The 20,733-nt window shown below is 36.2% G+C and overlaps 1 protein-coding gene across 5 annotated transcripts in view; it reads left to right on the top strand.

Moving 5' to 3' along the window:
- Positions 1 to 20,733, top strand: part of GOLGA4 (golgin A4) — a 63,167-nt gene that overhangs the window by 12,671 nt on the left and 29,763 nt on the right. For all 5 annotated transcript variants that reach the window (XM_084281246.1, XM_084281248.1, XM_084281247.1 and 2 more), the window contains 10 exons: positions 2,241 to 2,306; positions 3,269 to 3,583; positions 6,237 to 6,284; positions 6,739 to 6,795; positions 9,552 to 9,650; positions 10,179 to 10,317; positions 11,698 to 11,885; positions 12,944 to 13,027; positions 13,843 to 13,990; positions 20,088 to 20,266. In XM_084281246.1, the coding sequence (XP_084137372.1) occupies positions 2,241 to 2,306; positions 3,269 to 3,583; positions 6,237 to 6,284; positions 6,739 to 6,795; positions 9,552 to 9,650; positions 10,179 to 10,317; positions 11,698 to 11,885; positions 12,944 to 13,027; positions 13,843 to 13,990; positions 20,088 to 20,266 (1,323 nt within the window). The remainder of the gene's footprint in view (positions 1 to 2,240; positions 2,307 to 3,268; positions 3,584 to 6,236; positions 6,285 to 6,738; positions 6,796 to 9,551; positions 9,651 to 10,178; positions 10,318 to 11,697; positions 11,886 to 12,943; positions 13,028 to 13,842; positions 13,991 to 20,087; positions 20,267 to 20,733) is intronic.

Consider the following 20,733-nt stretch of genomic DNA (forward strand, 5'->3'; position numbering starts at 1 on the left):
ATTTTTTTTTACCTTAGAAAGAAATAAGAAGCTAAATTAGTTTTAATTTCAGCAATAGAGAAGTAAGGAAGCAGGAGTGTTGCTAGAATGCCATAATGTGTTCCTGTTAATTTTGAGCTCTGGTTTATACATTTTAATAACAGAAAGCAACCTTTTTATTAATACTTGTAGAAGTAGCTTCTCTCTGGATATAGATACAGTTGTTGTGTATGGTTAGTGGAGGAAAGACTTCTGTTTGTCTCCAGAAAGCCTGTTACTCTTCTGGTTTTAAGACTTTCAAGATGCCAGTGCTCTTTGCTCCTAGTTTCACTGAAACAACTCTTAGGGCTTATGAAAGGTTAGGGCTTTTAAGCTCCTCAAAGCTTCTTGAATCTATACTTATATATAGCAAGCTGTATTCATGCTTACCTTTCACTTTCTGGACACCAGCGTATGACCCTTTGCCCTAGAGCGCAGTGAGTTAGAATTGCAGGAGGCAGAGAAGTGTGATGGTCCAGGTTTTGTATTATATATAACCCCCATGTCCTTCGTATATTTGCTAATGCAATAAATTGTAATTCTAAATCTAGGCTCTACTTTTGTGTACATAGACTGAAAGCAAAGATGTCGGCACAATGAAGAGGAAAACTTTAAATGTGGTGGCATTAGTTTTAGTTTTGAGATGGCATTTTTTAATTTTTGGGGTTCTTAACAGTTGAAAAAAATAGGATCCATGCTTTATGTATTTATAAATACCTTATTAGATTTAATACATGTAATTAATCTTGTGTTCTAAAATGTCTTAAATATTATTAAATTATCCTTGTGAATTAGATATATAAACCCTAAACAGTTCCCTTTTGTTCTGTTTCTGGTAATCAGAATACATGATTGTTGAAAGATGTGCTTGTAGAAAGTCTGCAGTTCTTGGTCAAGTACATCTTTCTTTGTTAGCACTACTGTAATGCAGCAGGTGCCTTGTTACAAATTGTAAAGCAGAAAATAGTTTTTATTTGGATTACTGTTACAGTTAACTTCCCAGTTAAGAAATGAAAACAAATAATGCAGCCCAGAATAAAAGTGTAGGAGTGCTTTAGATTAAAAACCAGTAAGAGCTCTTAATCCACTAGAACTAAATCCACCACAACAATGTAGTGCAGAATGTAAACAGTATGCACAGTTTGCTCAAGCCAGGTGAAATGAAATTTCCAAATCCAAACAGACTCCTTATATGGTTCATAATTGCTCATTTTACCTAATCTGAGTCTGGATGGGTGACTGCTTGTTTCTCTGGCTTCCTTAACTGTCTGGATTTCTTTCTGTGTTATTTTAATACTTTCTTGAGTTTAGTCCATATCAAGCCTTCGATTTTACACATTGCATATGAATTTCAAGGTACATCTTGATTAAAAATAAAAACGTACATCACTTTTAACTGAATTCCTTAGTCTGTATCTCAGTGCTTTTCTTGGAAAAAAATGCATCCAAGATATTTTCTAGTGTTTTGCTACATCAGTCTGACCTGGCTTAAGCACTAGAAAACTGGATCTGTACAGGTTTGGAAGCACCTGAGCATAGGCAAAGCAGGACAGACAGACTGGGCACAGGAATGTCTGAAATCTATAATAAAAATAAAACTTATTTTCAGTTGACTTTTTTCCCTCCTTATTTGTGAGTGCAGAAAACTGTATGTGTCTAGTCTTGCACAGGATGTGTTTTCTGAAAGCCTAATGTTCTTCCTGTGAATGTTTGGAATCTTAAACAACAGGTTTTTATCTTTTTCATCTAAACCTCTTAAACAGTGTTTTTATCCAGGTAGTGTTTCTCCCCTCCCCCTGTTCTTAAATAGAGGGAGATAATGTGATTCCACTGATCCTCATGTCAGCTGTAAACAACACTGGTCATCAGTTTGTTGTTGGTGTTGTTTTTCCTGCTATCGTTTAGGCTTTTTCTGGTGTTCCTTTGATTTGTGCGTAAATGTTACACAAATAATCATTTTGAATAATTAAGTTGGAGATGTCTGTATTTGCAGATGTCTCATACTAATCCATGCACACATAGCTGCTTTGTAGATCTCTATATTGCAGCAGTCTGTTTTGAATTTAACAAACTAGCTTGTTTGCATGAACACATCATAATAAACTTTTTAAAGAAAGTACTAAAAACACAGGCAAGAAAAAAACACAGATGCTGTTTGTAGGAGTCAGTGACTGATAGTCATTATAGTCTCTTCCTTCTAACTGTTGTTTTTCCTCCTCTAGAATTTACCTAAGCAACCAATTCCCAGATCTGCAGAAAACAATGGAAGTGAACCAGCCTCCCCACAGGTACCTATGGGGTTTTCGTTTTGTATTTCACTGCCATGTTACTAATTTAGCGTAAATGCCCAGTGTGTGCCTTCTTCCTGGAGTAGGGATGGATGACAAGTACTTTGGTATGTTTTAAGATGGTACTAAGATTGAAAAAATAGTAATTTCTAACTGAAGGAAAAGAACTGATAATCTTAAAATAAAGTCATCACTTGTGATAATGGTGGAAGCTATTCTTTCATACGTCTCAGAAATAAGTCCAATTTGCCAGAGTGGGATTAGCAGCATTTCCCAGCACGCGAGTTCCAGCATGGGCTACATCATTGGGTAGTGCTTTAAAATCACTTCCATAGCACCAGCACTGTATGCTACCATAGCATGGGCCCTTCTGTTTTAGTACAGCACAGGGACTTTAGTTGCATAAATCAACAATTGCATTTTATGTAAAAACTGTAAAGCCATTTAAAATAAAAAAGGACTGTTTAAGAATACATGCTAGAACTATTGTACAAGGACTTTTACAATAAATTTATTCTCTCAATCATAGGAAAATATCTTTGTATCTTTGAGATAAATACAATCTTCTGTTTAATACATCAAGAAGTGAGTCACATTTATATCCTTTTTTTTTTTTTTTTAAATTTGGGACAAAAGTAAATACAACTATTTATTTCAGTTACATAGTCATTTTTTAACGGGGTTGCACAGGAGCAGATTCTTCCAGGAGCTTAAATCAGAGCTGTAGTCTGTTGAATTTAGTTGCCATCTGAAACTGCCCACACCTGGCAGCTGCATGTCTGTTTTTTCTGCACAGGGAGATGACTCTCCTAAGGGAGTGGTAGCTCTTTGGTGTCACCTCTGTGGTGCTGTTGGGTAACGGTGGTTCCTTGGCCATGGCCATGTCTCTGTTTCCCCAGCGTTAGTGTACCCGCCGGCCTCGAAGCAGCGCACAAGTAACTCCTTGCTTTGGGTTTTTGCAGCCAAGTGACACTCAGTCTTTCGCCCAGCGCCTTCAGCTCCGTGTGCCCTCCATGGAGTCATTGTTTCGAAGCCCAGTAAAAGAGTCCCTGTTCCGCTCTTCTTCTAAAGAGTCCCTGGTACGAACGCCCTCAAGAGATTCCCTGAATCGGCTGGACGTGGATGCAGCCGGTCCCACCTTCGATCCACCTTCTGACATCGAAAGCGAGACTGAGGAGGCCCCAGGAAATGCAGATAGCCTCAGCAAGGAACAGCTACTGCAGCGACTGCGCCGAATGGAGCGCAGCTTGGGCAACTACAGAGGAAAATATGCAGAGGTGGGTAATGTCACTGGATGGAGAGGGAGGGGAAAAATAAGACTAGTGTACTGCAGTAGTGGATAATCTTGTTTTCCTCTCTGGAACAAATGGGATCCTCTTATAGCTAGCAGGGACATTTAATTATAATTGTAAGTCTAGTTATTTTTGGCTTAGACAAGCCAAAGCTGTGCTGGTAATGCAGCACAGAAATGCTTCGCACAGAATTACAGAACGGTTGTGGTTGGAAGGGAGCTCTGGTGGCCATCTGGTCCAAACCCCTGCTCAAGTAGGAGACTATCTAGAGCAGCTTGCCTAGGACAACATCCAGATGGCTTCTGAAGATCTCCAAGGAGGGAGACTTCACAACCTTTTGGGGCAACCTGCAGCAGTTCTCCATCACCCACACAGCACAGAAGTGCTTCCTGATGTTCAGACAGAACCTCTGGTGCTCCTGTGTGTGCCCACTGCCTCTGGTCCTTGCACTGTGCACCTCTGAAAAGAGCCTGGCTCCAGCTTCTTTACACTCTCCCTTCAGGTGTTTGTAGACATTGATAATACACCCCCTGAGCCTTCTACAGGATGAACAATCCCAGTTTCCTCAGCCTTTCCTCATTGGAGAGGTGCTCCAGTCCCTTGATCATCTTGGTGGTCCTTCCTTGGACTCTTTCCAGTATGTCCACGTCTCAATGTACTGAGGGCCCAGAACTCCAAGGTGCAGCCTCACCAATGCTGAGTAGAGGGGAAGGATTGCCCTCACATGACCTGCTGGCAATGCTTTGCCTAATGCAGGCAAGACTACCCCTAGCCTTCTTAGCATTAAGGGCACATTGCTGACTCACGGGTCTGCTTTCCAGCTGGGTGGCCCCCAGCATGTACTGATGCCGAGGGTTGTTCCTACCTAAGTGCAGGACTTTGCATGTCCTCTTGTGGATTTTCATGAGTTTCTTGTCAGCCCACTTCTCCAGCCTGTCCAAGTCCTTCCTTTTGTTCTCTTGTTTGTAAATAATTCCATGCTGTCAGCAACAGAGATTAGCTGCAGGTTACTTGTGTGAGTGGTGTCCTCGGATATCAGTCCAGGAGGGTTTCTGCTGGAAGTCCTGTACTTGGGGCTGGAGTTTAGGACGGTGCTGAGTGTGACCTGTGCTGACGTGATGGCAAATTTACTTTGCTTCTCAAACTTGAAGTACATCTACACTGTGTATTTCACTGCATGCATGTGTCATAGACAGGTGTTTTGTTTTCAGTAATTCAGTTCTGCTCCCCTTAACTTCCAAGTATTCCTATTTATATTTGTCTACTTAACTTATCTGGAAAAGAAAAGCTTTTGAAGTTTATTGTATTTTATTGTATTTTGTTTTATTTTGTTTTATTTTGTTTTATTTTATTTTATTATTATTATTTTTTTTTAAGTATTTTGGCTATTGGTGTCAGAATCTATGGAATCTATGGCATGTATAAGTCAATTACATTGTTCAACATGTATTTAAAAAAAAACTCTTCCATTAATTCATTAATTTTTTACTCCCAGTAGTTTTTCACTATCTTCCTACTAGTATAATAAGGTATATTTTTTAAAAGTTTATATAAACTGTGTTGCTTAGTTGAACATTCTCCAGTTTGTAGATTAACTTTCTCCATCAAAAGGACTTTTTTATTTGTGAGTTTTTCCATTTCTTTGGATTCAGTTTAAAAACTTGTTTTGCTAGAGCTTGGAAGAAAGGTGTTTGAACATATAGTGAGAATTGAAGATTTAATTTTTTTCATTAAAAGAAGAATGCAGTTAGCATCTCAAGAATATGGTATAGGAAACCATCCATGGTAGTTTTAGTTTTCTTTTAAGTGTAAAGTAAGTATGATTCTGAAATGAAAAGTAGCCTTGAATTCTGAAAAATCTTAATTTATTTTCAATAACATTTTGAAGATATGTGGTAACTTAGAGATTTCTGGTTTTGGTGTTTTGCATTTGTTTTCCTTTTTTTTTCCCCAGTAATTAGAAAAGGGTGTATTCCAGTTCCAAGTGCCATTGTGCTACTTCAGCTTTGCACAACTTACGCAATTGTGATCAAATTTTTAATTAAACTAAATTGTGCAGTTACTCATGAAGTTCTTCTGTCAGCTTACAATGAGAAATATTGCTCATTCCCAGTCTTTCTTTGTCTACTGAGTATATGCAAAGCACATGGAATGAGAACATTCCATGTTACACAAACCTTTTATTTGCTAGAGTTGTAAATGTATTTTTTAATGTATAATCACTTTAAAATTAAATTTAAAGTCTCTGGGATGTATACCATTTAAAAACGTACATCCCTCTAGGGTAATTCTCTAGGTTGTAACTTTCTGATGTAGTTGTTTTTAGACTGCCTGTACTAAATCATGAGAGTTCTCAGAGGTACTTTCAGTGAAGGTAGAACTGTGCATGAATGCTGTGTTGCCTAATTATTTTGTCATGTTTATTTTATTTAGCACATTGGAGATATTTTATAAATGAAAAACAAAAGCACAAAAAACAATTGCACAAGACAGTTGCTTTCATATGCTTCTGTCGGAAGAGCTTTCTCAAGTGAAGTGAGGAGTTTAAAAAAGCAGATAGTGATACAACTAAGCAAATTTATTTTGACTGCTATAAGCGAATGCATTATCATCATTATATCTGATTTCTGTATTTTAGCTAGTGTCAGCTTATCAAGTTATCCAACGAGAGAAGAAGAAGCTACAGGTAAGCATTCCTATTCATTTTCTATTACCTGAATGCTTTTCTGAATCTTAAAATGTATAGTGCAATTACAGATTTAACTTTCAGTCTATTGTGTATGTACATATGTGTATGTGTGTAGGTATATGCTTATATGTTCTTGTATATTTTTTATCTAAACAAAAATAAACAAAAGACTCTCTCTTAGCTTGGCATCCTTAAAAATCCCAGATAATACTGGTTTGTCCAAACAACTGTGAAGCTATTGTACTCCTGCATTTTTGATTGCATCAGCTGAATTCAGGTGATGGATTGACATTCCACAGTTGGCAGTTTTGCTAATACTTACACATCAAGTTTGACTGTAAAGAGAAATACAAACATATTAATTCTTCTACTGAAACATAATTTTGTGAGTTTATTTACACTTTGTATCTAAAGCTATATTTAACACACATTATATTTATTCCTTTTTAAGGGCATTCTGAGTCAAAGTCAGGATAAAGCACTTCGCAGAATTGGAGAACTGAGAGAGGTAACTTCCTTTATTGGTTGAATGTTTACTTTCATAGCATACATACAGAGGATCTTTCTCTGCCTAGCTTTTGATTTTTAAATTCATTTTGCAAAATATTTTCTATTGCACAGCAGGGGGTTTTACCACTTGTTTCCATTACCTTACATGGGATTGTTTCTCTGGCTTGTTTCCCATTCAGCAGCTTATTGTCACAATCTAAGAGCAGTTCATAGTACCAACTGAACTGCCTTTCTGTTCACTGTGAAATAGATAGAAATGCGCGTGTTTTTTCCAGTGTTGTTGGGCCCAGCAGTTCAGTACTGTTCAGTAGAACAGTAGAACACTGAAGAAGACTGCAACTAGAATGCAACTTCTAGCTTTTCTGGTATTGAGAAATGCTAATGTTAGGCAAATACAAGTAACAAGCACTTTTTATAAGCTTTTGTGTCTGTCAGGTTCACTGGTTTCTTTGCTGGTTTGTTCTATTTCTTTTTTTTTTTTTTCCTTTTTTTTTTTTAGGATAAAAGTAATTTTAAAAATACCCACAGCATTAGTGACTTGTCAATATTTTTTTTCCAGTTTGCTACAAGTCAAATGTAAGAAATGCATTCTGCATTAAGTGTATGACTATATGTTCCACTAGATTTAGCTTTTCAGTGTTTTAGTACTTAGATATAGATCTTCCAAACTTTACTACAACAGAATTAAAGCATTTTTATGAGGAAAAGGGTTGCATGTGTGCGTACTTATCTTTTTACTCCTTTTGTCATAGCCTTTCGGATTAGAGAAAGATGTATTTGATGTAAATCTATATATATAAACAATACTTATAGAAGTTAAAAATATATATATGGTATAGAATTTATTTATTTTCCTTGTAATTCTTGTAGATTAAAAGATTCCTTCAAATTTAAGACTTAAATTCTTTTATATTGATTGAAAATCTTCAAAACCTAGTTCTTTGGTCTTCTGGAAGACCAAATATTACAACACTAAGTAAAACAGACTTAAAATTACAAATAAAGAAAAAAATTACAACTAAAATGGGAAGTTTCCACTGTGGAAGCTACAGTGTTATAAAATTCATTATTCATTGCTGTAACCACTCATTATCAGAGGCTACTGTATAAAAAAAATAGAAGTTTTCTTCATCATGCACTCTGTTCTTCCAATAAATGAGTTGAGTAAGACAAGATTCTTCTAAGAGGGTCGTGTTAGAATAAGTTAAGTTTCAATGTGAATAGTCTTTCGAAATAAATGTTTCTTCTGCTTACATTAGTATTTTCTTATTAAGAATAATTCTTCAGTGGCAGTCCTTGGTGTTTTGCATCTCTGACAGCAGTCAGAAAGGACTGTTGCATGTAAGGAGGACCTTTCCAGTGTTTTTTAGTGGTTTTTTTTGTTTTGTTTTGTTTTTGTTTTTTTCTCTCAGAAAATCTCTTTGGCTGTTGTTGCACTGAACTTCTTTGCTTTGGAAAGAATTGCTTCTAAAGCTCAGAAGCATGAGAAAGAAGTGTGATCATTAGCTATGGAGAACCAGATACAGTGCAGGGTTAAAAAGTGGACATAGTTACTTGAGAAGCAAGAGGAACAGTTTTCCCAGAAGATGCCTTGCAGCTCTGTCCCTCCAACGTGTGGCTGGGCTCTCAACGTGTGGTTAGCTCTCTCAGCTGCGGGACACAAAGCTGGGATTCGCTGCTGGAAGCAAGGCGTAGGGCGTAGGCAGCAGGAGATGATGAAAGTGGTATTCAAAGTTGGATGGAAGCAAAGCAGGAGGCATCCAGTGCCCCATGTTTTGTCTCTTGCTTGCTTTTTCATCCTTTCTTTGTGCTTTCTGTCATCCTTTGTGTTTGCCTGGCTAACAGAACCCATATGTAGAGGTGGCACTTGCCTTTATACAAGCAACCTTTGCAGAATAATCAATATGGAAGTGTTGGCTTTCTGGGGTAAATATTCCTGTGAAAGACACATGGATGAAGTAAATTAAAAAGTACAAATATGGAAAATGATTTACAGTGCATGCATAAAACATATGGTGCTGATTCTCTTACTAAGAAGTTGAATGTGAGTTAATTCAACATTTAAATATCTTTTTTTCTAACAACTAATTATTTAAATAAATAAGTAAACTTTAAAAGCATAGGAAGTAAACAGAAGAAACCCTTTTGATACAGTAATTTATAAAATCATGTAGATATTACCAATGCGTTTAGGTTACATCTATATGTTTCTAAAGGTGTTCAGCCAAATGAATGCAATGAAGTAGCAAGTAAAAAAATTTTTTTGAAGTTGTTTAGCATTCTCTATCTCATTTGAGACACCTTTCAGGAACAAAAAAACAACTTTCTGTTGTTACAAATGGCGTTTGTCACATTTAGAATACTAGCATATTGAATGAGCATAAAGAAAATTTACAGTTCTGCTGTTTATGTTGATTTAATCTGATGATGAAATAAAGAATCTAGTTTACCTAAGTGCAACTATCAATTTCCAATGTTTGTGTGGAAGACAGTTTTCAGAAACAAGCTTGAAGTGATCATGACACAAAGTTATTTTTAAGAAGGAGGAATCTTTGATAATGGATTAGATCTAGTCTCTTACTATTTTAATGCTGGTAATAGAATTAAATTGTTGTATAGTAAAAGAAATGATTATGATTGTGTTCCGGAGACATAATTGCAATGAAGTATTTTTAATATTTTATAATATATAGGTAAGCTTTTTAAATTCACATTTCAATTTTCATCTGAGACACATTTTTTAATGATTCTTAGGAGCTCCAGATGGATCAACAGGCTAAGAAACATCTTCAGGAGGAATTTGATGCTTCCTTGGAAGAAAAAGATCAACTTATTAGTGTCTTGCAAACTCAGGTAAAACACCTTACCGAAGAGATGTTTTTGAAAACTGCTCTTTCCAAATATTTTTTATGAATTACAGTATTTCCCGTATTTTGTGTCCATGCGTTATTATAAATGCTACTATGTTTTAAGGCTTCTTCAGAATTTATGATTTTCTAGAAATTAAGTGCATCTTTATAGTAGAGAATACCATTGTATAATCTTACTCTTACTAAATACAATTTTTTGATCTGCACCTAAATACCTTTTCAATGTCTTTGTTATCAAGAAATAACATGAGCAGATGTTTGAGCTAAAAATGCTTTTACAAAATTGGTTTTGTTTAAATGGTCTTCATTGTTTCTCCGCACATAATTGTGCTTTTTTTTTTTTTTTTTTTTTTTTTTTTAACTTGGAAACATAATTGTGATTTTAAAAAATGCTAAAAACATTCAGACAGATTTTTCCTTTACTTGCTGACAGGAATAGCTCTCGTTAGTGTTGAGGATGGAAGTACAATCTTAGAATCCTTACATTTTTAACAAAGAGTATTTTCTTTAGGTATCGTTGCTGAAACAGAGGTTACTGAATGGTCAGATGGGCACTGAATTACCTGATCCAAATATCCAGTCTGACCCACAAGTTCAAAGCCCAACAAAAGAAATCAGTACAGAAAATATTGCAGAACCAGGAAGCAATGGTAGGTATTGGGGCTGATTTTAAGAGATCTTGAATTCTGGGGAATAAGCCTACTATTATTTGTGATGGATATATATGGATATAATAGTGCTCAAGGCACGACACATTATAGTAATGATATGTTTTCTAGAAGGGGACAGTTTTTCTAGAAACAGAATGGCACCTGGTAGACATGATAACCTTTCAAAGATGATTAATTTCCATAAAAATTAAAATCTGGTCCATCTTGCCTTAATAGCAATAATTCTGTTTTAGGTATTGCTGTTGCCAGTAGAGGTTGTTACTGTCCCCACTTAATATTAAGTTTTTTTGTCTGGTAAGCAAGGAACTATCCCCAGAGTTTAGAGGATAGCAGTTGCCAGTATGTCTCTTTTTATGTGCTTTTTCCAGAGAAGGTAAAAGTAAAGATCAATTTTCATATTCATGCTATTGAATAATCTCTTTTAAGTGTTCCTCTCATAAGGAGGTTATCTGAGCAAGGGGAGTCCCAGTATTGTTTAAATTTGATTACTGAGCCTGGGATATTGTGCTGTTGGGATACAATGAAAGTACTGTTCATTGGTATCCTAAATAAAAGTTGGGGTTCAGACAGAGATATACATACATCTTGAAGTAATTGTTCAGGATCTGCTGTGATTTTTTTGCATTCGGACAATATGTGAGATTGGAGCGTAGATTCTTCTTATCCAATGTTGTGCCTTTTGTAGTGCTTATGAAATAATGTTAACTATCTAGTCTCCAGGAATCAGCATTCGGATGTGCTGGAATCTGCTTCAGGATTATAGTGTGTGAGACATACAGTCTAAAAATGAAAGTCTGTGAATGTGTGATCCTATTTTCAGATCATCAGGGCAGAACACACAGTAAGATACAGGGAAGGGTACAGCATAAAAAGACACTGAACTTGACCTTTTTCCTGCCTAATTCAGTATTGCCAACCTGAGTATATAAAAATTGTCATACCCAACACTGTGAAAAGAGGAGTCTGTTTGCCTCATAACTGGGAGATGTGATCTGTTTTGCTTAGCATTTTTCCCTCCACTTGTGAATATTCACCTAGTGGCAGCGGACAGGTTTATAAATCTTGGTAACTTTTCAGTCTCGTGGAAAACCTTGTTGAGTAATAGTTTGTTTTTTGCTGCTTGTATAATAGCTGGGGCTTTGTGAAATAATTTGGGATTAAAGACTGTATTTGCCATCCTGTGTGTGTGTGTGTGCACGTTTCTGTCTGGACCTGAAATGCAGTTGTAATAGTCACTAGGAAGTTCTGCAGACTTTGCACAACTTTAGAGAGCTGTCAGTCTCACACCGTGTGAATGATGAAAGCGGATCTGCATTTGGAAAAAGTGTGCACATGATAATGTTGGTATGTTGTCTGTAGAGGGTAATGAAGATTCTGTTAAAACACTGGAAACTCTTAATCAGAGGGTGAAGCGCCAAGAGAACTTGCTGCAGCGCTGTAAGGAGATGATTCGGTCACACAAAGAGCGCTGTGCCCAGCTAACCAACGAGAAGGAGGCGCTTCAGGAACAATTAGAAGAGAGACTTCAGGAGCTAGAGAAAATGAAGGTAAAATGCTCTTAACTTTATGGGTAGCTACCAGAACAGTGTAAGAATTCCAGTATTTGCAGAACGTATACGACAAGTCATTAAAGCACAAACCATCACAAGAAACCATAACTTCTTTGGTGCAAAGAAGGTGCAAAACCAGCCTGGAATGAACATGTAGATCAATTTTTCAAAAAGTTGTAGAGAAGAACATGAAATCTTACCATATGAATAACCACTAAAATGGTATCAGGAAAAAAAGTAAATGGGGGAAGGTGAGGGGGAAGGAAAGACTGTCTGGCAGAGAAGACAGGAAGTGAGAAAAGTGAGAGGCATCAGCTGTGTAAATGAATAGAAAACAGAAAGGAAGGATAGTGGAAAACACAATATAGTGAAGGTGAGGTACAAATTAAAGGTAAATGCAGTGCCAAAGCTAAATTAAGACTTTGCTCAGTTTTCCTTTTAAGGCCATTCACGCTGAGTTGTGAAGTAGAAGTAAGGTGGCTGATAGTAATGGAAGTATGAGAAGTACAGCTGTACTCGGCTTTAGTGCAGGAAAACAGTTGCTCTTCTCTTGGTCTATGAGCATTAGTCCAGTTTGAAAGAGCTCAAGTGCTTCAAGCACTTTTCAGAATTTTCAGAACAAGAACAGATAAAATGCTGCATTGCTGAGATTCCTTTGTAAGCCAAGATGGAGGTAGAAAAGCAGATACTTTATGCATGTTCTTGCCCAGTTTACTCTATCAACTCTGTTCACAAGAGAATCTGCGCCTTCAGATACCTGAATTGCAATGCAATCTATGGGGCAATCTAGCACTGGGAGATTTAGAAGTAATTTCAAGCTGCCTACTTTGATTTTGGTGGTCTTCCTCCTCACCTCTACCTCTGAGGCATAGTACAGGGTCTCATTCCTAGCCTGCTTCATGTTTTTAATGTAACAACAGCTTTGTTGGTCATGGACCAATAATCTATGATTCTTTTTTAAAGCAGAGCCTAAACTGCTTGTCAGAAGCTATTTTCTTACTCCTGGTGACATTTTAAACTCTTGTGATTGGTGGTTTGTTGTTTTTTTTTTTTAGGACCTCCACATGGCTGAGAAGACTAAACTGATTACACAGCTGCGTGATGCAAAGAACTTGATTGAGCAGCTAGAACAAGACAAGGTAAACTAGGAAGATTTTTTCTTTAAACTGTAGTTTTGGAAGAAGATTGGTTAAACTCTGAAAAATGTCTGACTTTCTGGTATTAGAAACTGTTCTCAGTTACCTAGTTTGGTTTAGTTTACATCCAGTTTCAACAAGCAAATAATTTAAGCTACTTGAGAATTCTATTATATAGATACTTTAGCATGTTCATCTCTTAGGTTGTACTTAATACTGCAAGAATATGTTATATAGGATGTAATTTGAAAAGGCATAATGATAAGTGGACTAGTGGTTACCTCAATGCAAGATTTTAAAAGTAAAACCTAATGAAGATGAGATAAAATGGAAGGGAATTAAATGCCCAGTTCCAGTTTGTCATTTTTTGTTGCTTACAAGATTTTTTGTCACAGTTGTTACTTAGAGTAACTTCTGGTAGTGTAACAAGCAACACGACTAACTCATCATCTGTGCATGCTCTCTGAGGAGAAGTAGACATGCAACAGTGCTTTCTTTTAGTTTGGGTTTGTTTATAGAATGCATATTTCAAATAAAAGAATCTGTTCCAGGAAAAGAAAATTTTCTGATGGTCCTTGTTCCTTGGAGGAGTTCTTTTCATCACTAGATAAACTTTGCTTATTCATCAAAATAGTCCCTATTCTTACCATCTTTTTATTATCACTTTGTGTTTTCTGACAGAAAAATACCATGATTTCCAACGTAGCAATAGTGGAGTAAAGTGTATTTCTGACAAGGAGTGTGTCCTGGCTTGAAGTTGTTTTTGATATGCATTTTATATGTTTGTTAGCTTTTTATCACAAGGACCTTTTCCACAGGGCATGGTAATTGCAGAGACAAAGCGACAAATGCACGAAACATTGGAAATGAAGGAAGAAGAGGTAGCTCAGTTGCGTGCTCGGATCAAACAAATAACTACAAAAGGCGAGGAATTAAAAGAACAGAAAGAAAAGTCTGAAAAAGCTGGTAAGAAATTCTGGAGATTATTAGCTTTCACATTGAACACGATGATGCTTCAGCATGGTCTTTATGCAGTTTTTCATCAGTTGTTGTTTGGAATGGATATTATAACATGCTTTTTTTCTGAATGTTCTGCCATATCACCCCTACTAACATTATTACTAACTTCATTTCCGACCACCAGTTTGAGTGTTTTGTGTGATACTCTGCTCTAAGTTCAACTGTAGCGAGGAGGGCAACCGCTGAAGAAGCTATACCCTCTTTGTGTAGGAGAAAATATTGATACAGTATTGTATTGGTGTAATTTCAGGAGGAAAACTTTGGAAAGACGATTTTTAAAAATGAATTATCATAATAATGCCATCTGTATTTGATACAAAAAGCAGCGATGAGTGCATAAGAGCTTGGGAAGAGCTAGAGACAGAAGGATGTGTTACAACCATAATAAACATTTTCTTTTGATAAGTGTAGTGGAAGCATTTCTGCCTTTTTTTTTCCTTAGTGAAACAGCAATGATGATACTTTTGTTTCAGGCTTGGAACCTAGTGTTTATACAGCTATTACATAATTAAGTTTGCTTTTGTTGGAAATTTGATAACATAAATGGTATGCTTGTAGTCAGCCCCCCACTTAGTTTTTTAAACATAATGAAAACTGTTCTGCACTGTGTCTATAAGTATTCTTATAGAAGCATTTAATTTGTTCTCATAAGCATTTAGGGTGAGTTCACTGTCTTGGCAGAAGCTAAGATGTGGTTAGTTTGCATAAAACATGCATTATGCTATTTTTTTCTATAAAAAGTATTGAGAAGCTCTAACCATACACTTCATAGCAGTTTATTTTGAATCTGTAAATTAGGCCAGAATGTCCAATTTTAGAGATTAGTTTGTCTGGTGAGTTCATTTTGCTGTAATGCAGAAGAACAAATTTAACTTCCAAAACCAGCAAAGGAAATACACAGTGTGTTCATAGAGAGGACACTTGAACACCCTATGAAAATAACAAACAATATAACAAAACAAATAAAAAAAATAACAAACAAAATAACAAACTCTTTTCCCTTCAGGTTGCATGTGCATTTTTAGCTTTGGAAAATGCATATTTCAGAAATCAGTAATTCTTTTGCTGAAGTTGGATTTTGTTCACTTCTTGGAGACTAGAAAGCTTTTCTTCAAGATATTGTCTTTAAAAATAAATTCTTCAGTATCATTGTAGTGCTTCTGTAGGTACAAAGTTACTGCTGTTGTTGTCTGAACTACAGCAGCTTTTGAAGTGGTAGAAACCTCTAATTAGGAAGTAATATCTACATGCACTTGTTAATAATGTAATTTCCTCTGGTTTACGTAGCTGGAAACTGAAAGTAGGTTAAAGATGATGCTCTGGCTACCTAGAAAACTTAGTTATTGTAGTGACAAGTAATTTCACTAATGAATAATGTATTAAATACTTTGCACTGTACAAAGAGGAGGTTTGTGTGTTAAACATTCTCTCGTTGTTATTTTAAGTGCTTCTGGTAATGTTTATGGTGCATAAGTGTCCACTTTACCTTTAATTCCTTATTTCAGCACTCTGTTAAGCATACATGTGTGGATATTGGAACCCTCGGAAAATTTGTTAATACAACTTCTAAGATAGGCAAAATTGTAAGGTGACCTGTTAGATTGTCTTATGTGTTCTAAAAAAGTTGTGGTACACAACTGAAATAGAACTTAGTACAGCTGAAACAGTTCTTCTGCCATCTGAGAAAACCACCATGAATATTGGGAGAGCTTGGAATTACTTCTGGGTCACAGCCCTTGATTTTCACCAGTCCTAAGAAATGATGGTTTCATGTATTTGAGTTCAGCATATCTCATGTTTCTTGGCTAGTTAATGTAAGTGATTTTTAATTCTAGACTTTTTTTTCTAGATTATGATTCAGTGAAGAATTTACCTTGTGGAATAAAGAGTTTATAGACATGTTAAATTTTACTAATGGCAAAATAAAGATAAGCATAATACCCTTATACTTGGCACTTACTTCATCATAGTGGCATAATTTGGCTAAAAAATTGTATATTTTGTGGCCACTTCATATTTTGAATTAGTGTTACATATCTGGCTTTTTTTTCTGTGTGATGAAGTGACTTTGCTGAAAAGCACCAGTGTTTGAATTATTACAAGTAGGAATTGTGACAGCTCAATGTTTCTGCATTTCTGTGTGCTGAAATAATAAAAAGATATGTATGCTTATTTTGTGCATGATATGTAAACTGTAACTGAGTCTCCCAGGTAATGTTGCAGTTCAGTTTTTTGTAGTTAGAGATGCATTATATTGAAATCTCACAGAGCATCTTGTTTTTGTGCATCCACACATGCCAATAAGTGAATCATGGTGCCTTTCCCAAGCCTTGTATGAACAGGACTGGGGTAAGGGCTCTTTTTTCTTACATCAAACATTGGGTGCTTGGGCTGGGCTCTAAAAAGTAAATTATGTGTTTCTCAGGCAATGGCAGTTCTTTTACTTGCAGCAACTGCAACTGATTTTTAATGCTTTGCAATGTACATAGATTTATATTTTCCTTCAACAAAATTAGTCATAGCATTTGTAAACTTACTGTTAGGATTCTGTTACTCCTGAATACTTGACATGTCTTTTCTGACTTCTCAGAATGCAGGTTATTGACCTATTTATGTTCTGTAAAGTAAAACAAAGTCCTTAGATAGCATACTGCTTTACTTGGCTGTTCTTTGCAGGTGCAATTTCCTTTGCAATCTTAATTAGTTTATGCTTAGCACCTTTAGCTTAGCACCTTTCTAGAAAGAACGAACAAGCCTCGATTATTCATTTATAAATCCTATCTAGATGTGCAAACCAACTATAGGAAATGGATCGAGCCTTTATTTCTCAAGTAGCTTTTTGACAAGATGCTGGCTCTTGGCTTTCAGTATGAAAGTATGCAAAGCCCTCCTTTGCCATTTCTGTTCAGTGCTTTCTTCACAGCTGCCAGCAGTAGATGGCACTAGAGCTGAAGATAATACATGTCTGCAGTACTGGTGAGAATAATCAAGAAGTCTTCGCAGTACAGACTGGGATTACTCTGGGTAGCAGAGGCAAGGTAGGGAGAACTGTGACTAATACCTTGGAGTAGCATATGTAAAACAGTCAACTTTCTAGTGCACATTTTATAAAAGTGAGTTTTGCAAACTTGACACTTTTCAAACTCTGCTCAGGCTCTTTTTAATTATATACACTGCACAGGAAAGCTTCCTGTTCGTTAGGTTTTGTCAGACGAATGAGATCTTGCAAGCCTTGCCCCAGGCCTTGTTGATGTGCTTGTTACTGTTTCTGTTTTGCCAGTGTGCCTTTGTGAGTTTTAACTTCATCCATACCTTAGATGGAAGGAGCTTTTCTCAACAGTAGCTGTGCTGGTTGGGTAATAACAAAGGCATTGTCTGCTTTTTGGGTTCAGAATAGATGTATTTGGATAAAAGTACAGACTTCTTATTCTAGGCTTTCATCCACAGTAGAACTAAAAGCTTCAGTAGATAAGGATGTAGTAATAATAATTTAGACCATGTTCTGTCTCCTTGGTGTTAGCCTTCTACTGGTTTGAAACTTGCTTGTGCCATGCTACACTAGAATTAACTACTTTGATGTCAAATGTTCTGTTTTGCTGAAGTGCTAAAAGGGCCTGAGATGCATATAATTTAACTTTTAGAGAACGAAGTGTGTGTTGCTCCTCTGTGCTTTCATGCTCTCTTGACGTTTTATCCACCAGCTTTTGTCTGGCGTTTGTCTTAGCATCCTGCTTGCAATTACGGCAATGCAGCTGTCATACTGCATGTGGCTCAGCTATCACAATCTCAGTAGTCAATCCTAGCATGATCCTGAATCATCTGTAGTGGATCTGTGGGCTGTGGCAAATGCAATATCCTTCCTTTCTCAGAAGGAATAGGTTTCTCTCAAATAAAATCAAGCTTATGTTGCGTAGAACAAGAATCAGAAAATGCTTATGAGAAAGTGAAGTAACTTAATATCCTTTCATCGCAGTTTTATTTGCAAAGCTATATTTGGTAAAAGTTGGTAGGGTTTTTTAGGCAGATTTAGCTGTCTCTGTGTGCTTTTGCTAGGGCTGAAGGGGAATGAGAGAAGTCCCTGCCAATCTCCAGACATAGTTGTGCAGCCTGCATTGGTAATGGGTTGGGGGGTGAGGGAGAAGGACTGGAACCCACCTGCCCCCAGGTGGTGATTGCCTTGTTGGGGACAGCAAAGAACCATGCTTGGAAACATGGTAGCTACCTCTCATAAGGAGCTATAAGTCTAGTGCATGCTGGCATTGTGCTTTAGACTGTTCTGCTCTTTGAAATAATCTCTAGAGTTCTTAGCTTTTTGTAAAGAGTTCTAGTATTGAAGTAGAATTGGGAATGAAAAAGTAGATACCGTGATGTGCTTCAGTATTGGCAGGGTCCATAGCAGCCCTGTTGCATCCTAAACCATAACTGTTGCTGTGAGTACTCATAGAAAGGCTTCGTCAGAAAACAGCTGGAAAAGGTCAGACTTTGGGTGAATGAAGTCTTACAGACTTAACTTACTTGAAAACATATTTGCCGCAGTGGCTCATAAAACGTAGATTGTAGTTAAAGGCTCCAGTTTCAAAGAAGTTATCTGAAGATTTTTAATTGAAAATTTCTCTTCTCAAATTCCTGCCTGAATGTTGTTAAAGATGGATAACTTTTTATGTTTGTTTCACAAAAAAAGGATTACAGGAATTGCTGTGAATGCCTACTAAGTAACGACGTATCAAAGAAATTAGAGATGTCTGTCTTGGGGTAGAGTGGAAGAAGGACTAGCGTACTAAATAACATCTTAAAAAAAGATTTGATGACTGTTCTCAGACTAATATCCAACCAGTCCAAGTTTTTCTGTGCTTTGATAAATTACAAATGTGATACTGGCACTATGATTTTGAATTTTACAGAGGTTTTTGGCCTAAGTTCTTTTCTGCAAAGAATTAACTGTATACTATGCTGTCTTGAGACTGCATTTTCTTTTGACATGCAGCAGGGGCTTTCCATATTCACACCCTGTTCAGGAAAAGGGACTTCCCTGATAGCAATGACATTCTAGTCTTGTGTAAATCTCTGCAGGTTCTGCCATCAGTTTCAGTGAGGAACTCAAATGCTGATATTGAAAAACAATAAGAAGAAAACAGCTCGTAATGCAGGAATTGATTTGCTTTTTGTCTACATCTAGATGGTCATCTATGGAGTGAATAAAGTATGATAAAATAGTGCTTATCGTAGGAAACAGCTGTGGATTTATTGCTTCTGATGCATAAATTAAAACGATTCAGCAGACTTATGCACTTCATGCAAAAGTAAATAACTTTTATTGCTCCTGCTTTAGAGTTCTTTTGTAACGTCTTATAGATATTCAAGCTTTTTGATAGCAAATGCTAATTATGTTTTCCATAGATCTTTTTGCAAAGATCAGAAGCATAAGACGGTCTTTGTAACACACACACGTTTTTCCAGTGTCCCTTTTAATTGTGTTGATAGTAGTCTATATTAAAAGTAAATAGTGAAATAATGAAACTGACAAAAGCCAATTGGCAAAAGTCATCTTTATAGACTCCACAAAAACACAAAGTTTAAAGAAAAGGTTATCAAGGTTGCACTGGTTGAAGGGAACAATTCTTTGGTAAATAAATTGCTCTGGTATAATACTTCAGTATTCTGTTCAGGAAGAGCTCTTTCATGAAAAGCTGACATTTATTCAGCACACATAGCCAGAGAAGGGGCCATAGTTTTTTTTTGTTGTTTTTTTTTTTTGTTTTTTTTTTTTTTAAATGTGTTTTTTATACGTTATAGTGATTTTAGGGAAAGAAATAGAAGCTATTGAACTCCAGAAACAACTAAGGCATTCGCAGCTATTTGTCGATTCTCTTTCCTTTTTAGATAATAAACCCATGTGAATTCTCGATGGATTCTTAAGCTCCTTCTTCTGTCACTTGTCTAATTTACAGTTACTGGGAAGCTGTTCTTCTGATAAGTGATATAGCTACTTCTTGACTGCCTTTGTTTTGTTTTGTTTTGTTTTGTTTTTATTTTTTCTTTGCAGCTTTTGAAGAGCTTGAGAAGGCTCTGAGTATTGCCCAAAAAACAGAGGAAGCCCGGAAAAAATTGCAGGCAGAAATGGATGAAAAAATCAAAGCAATAGAAAAGGCAAATGAGGAAGAAAGGGTAAATCTTCAACAGGAGTTAACCAGAGTGAAACAAGAGGTGGTTGAGATTATGAAGGTAAAAGCTGAAACTCCCTCTGTGTTGCTGTTTTAATCTAATAATGCAATTGCAAGTAAACTATAGTTGTAAAATGCATTGATATATCAGAACTTTGTTATAAAATTCTTGCTGTTTAATGTATTCTAGAAAAAATAACTTCTGGGATTGATGATTTATTTAAAACATAAGATAAACTAAAAAACTCTCCATATAGATGTTACTCACTAGAAGTTTAAAATCAATATGTTAGTCATTGTAAAATGAACAGTGTTTCTTTTACTAGAAGTATGAAAGACTTAAGAAGGAAGGTGGATAACTTCAATCTTGAAAATAACATCTGACAGGGCTTATTACTATTAAGTGACTCAAGTAATTGTTATTTATTCAAAGGAGGCGAATAGGTTTGGTTTCTTCTCTCTGCACTGCTTTTCTTATTGTGGAATAATGCAAAGTTTGTTATTTAATGTTTCAAAATAATTTTTTTC

This window comes from Netta rufina, assembly GCF_964035555.1.
Source record: "Netta rufina genome assembly, chromosome: 2".
NCBI classification, from domain to species: domain Eukaryota; kingdom Metazoa; phylum Chordata; class Aves; order Anseriformes; family Anatidae; genus Netta; species Netta rufina.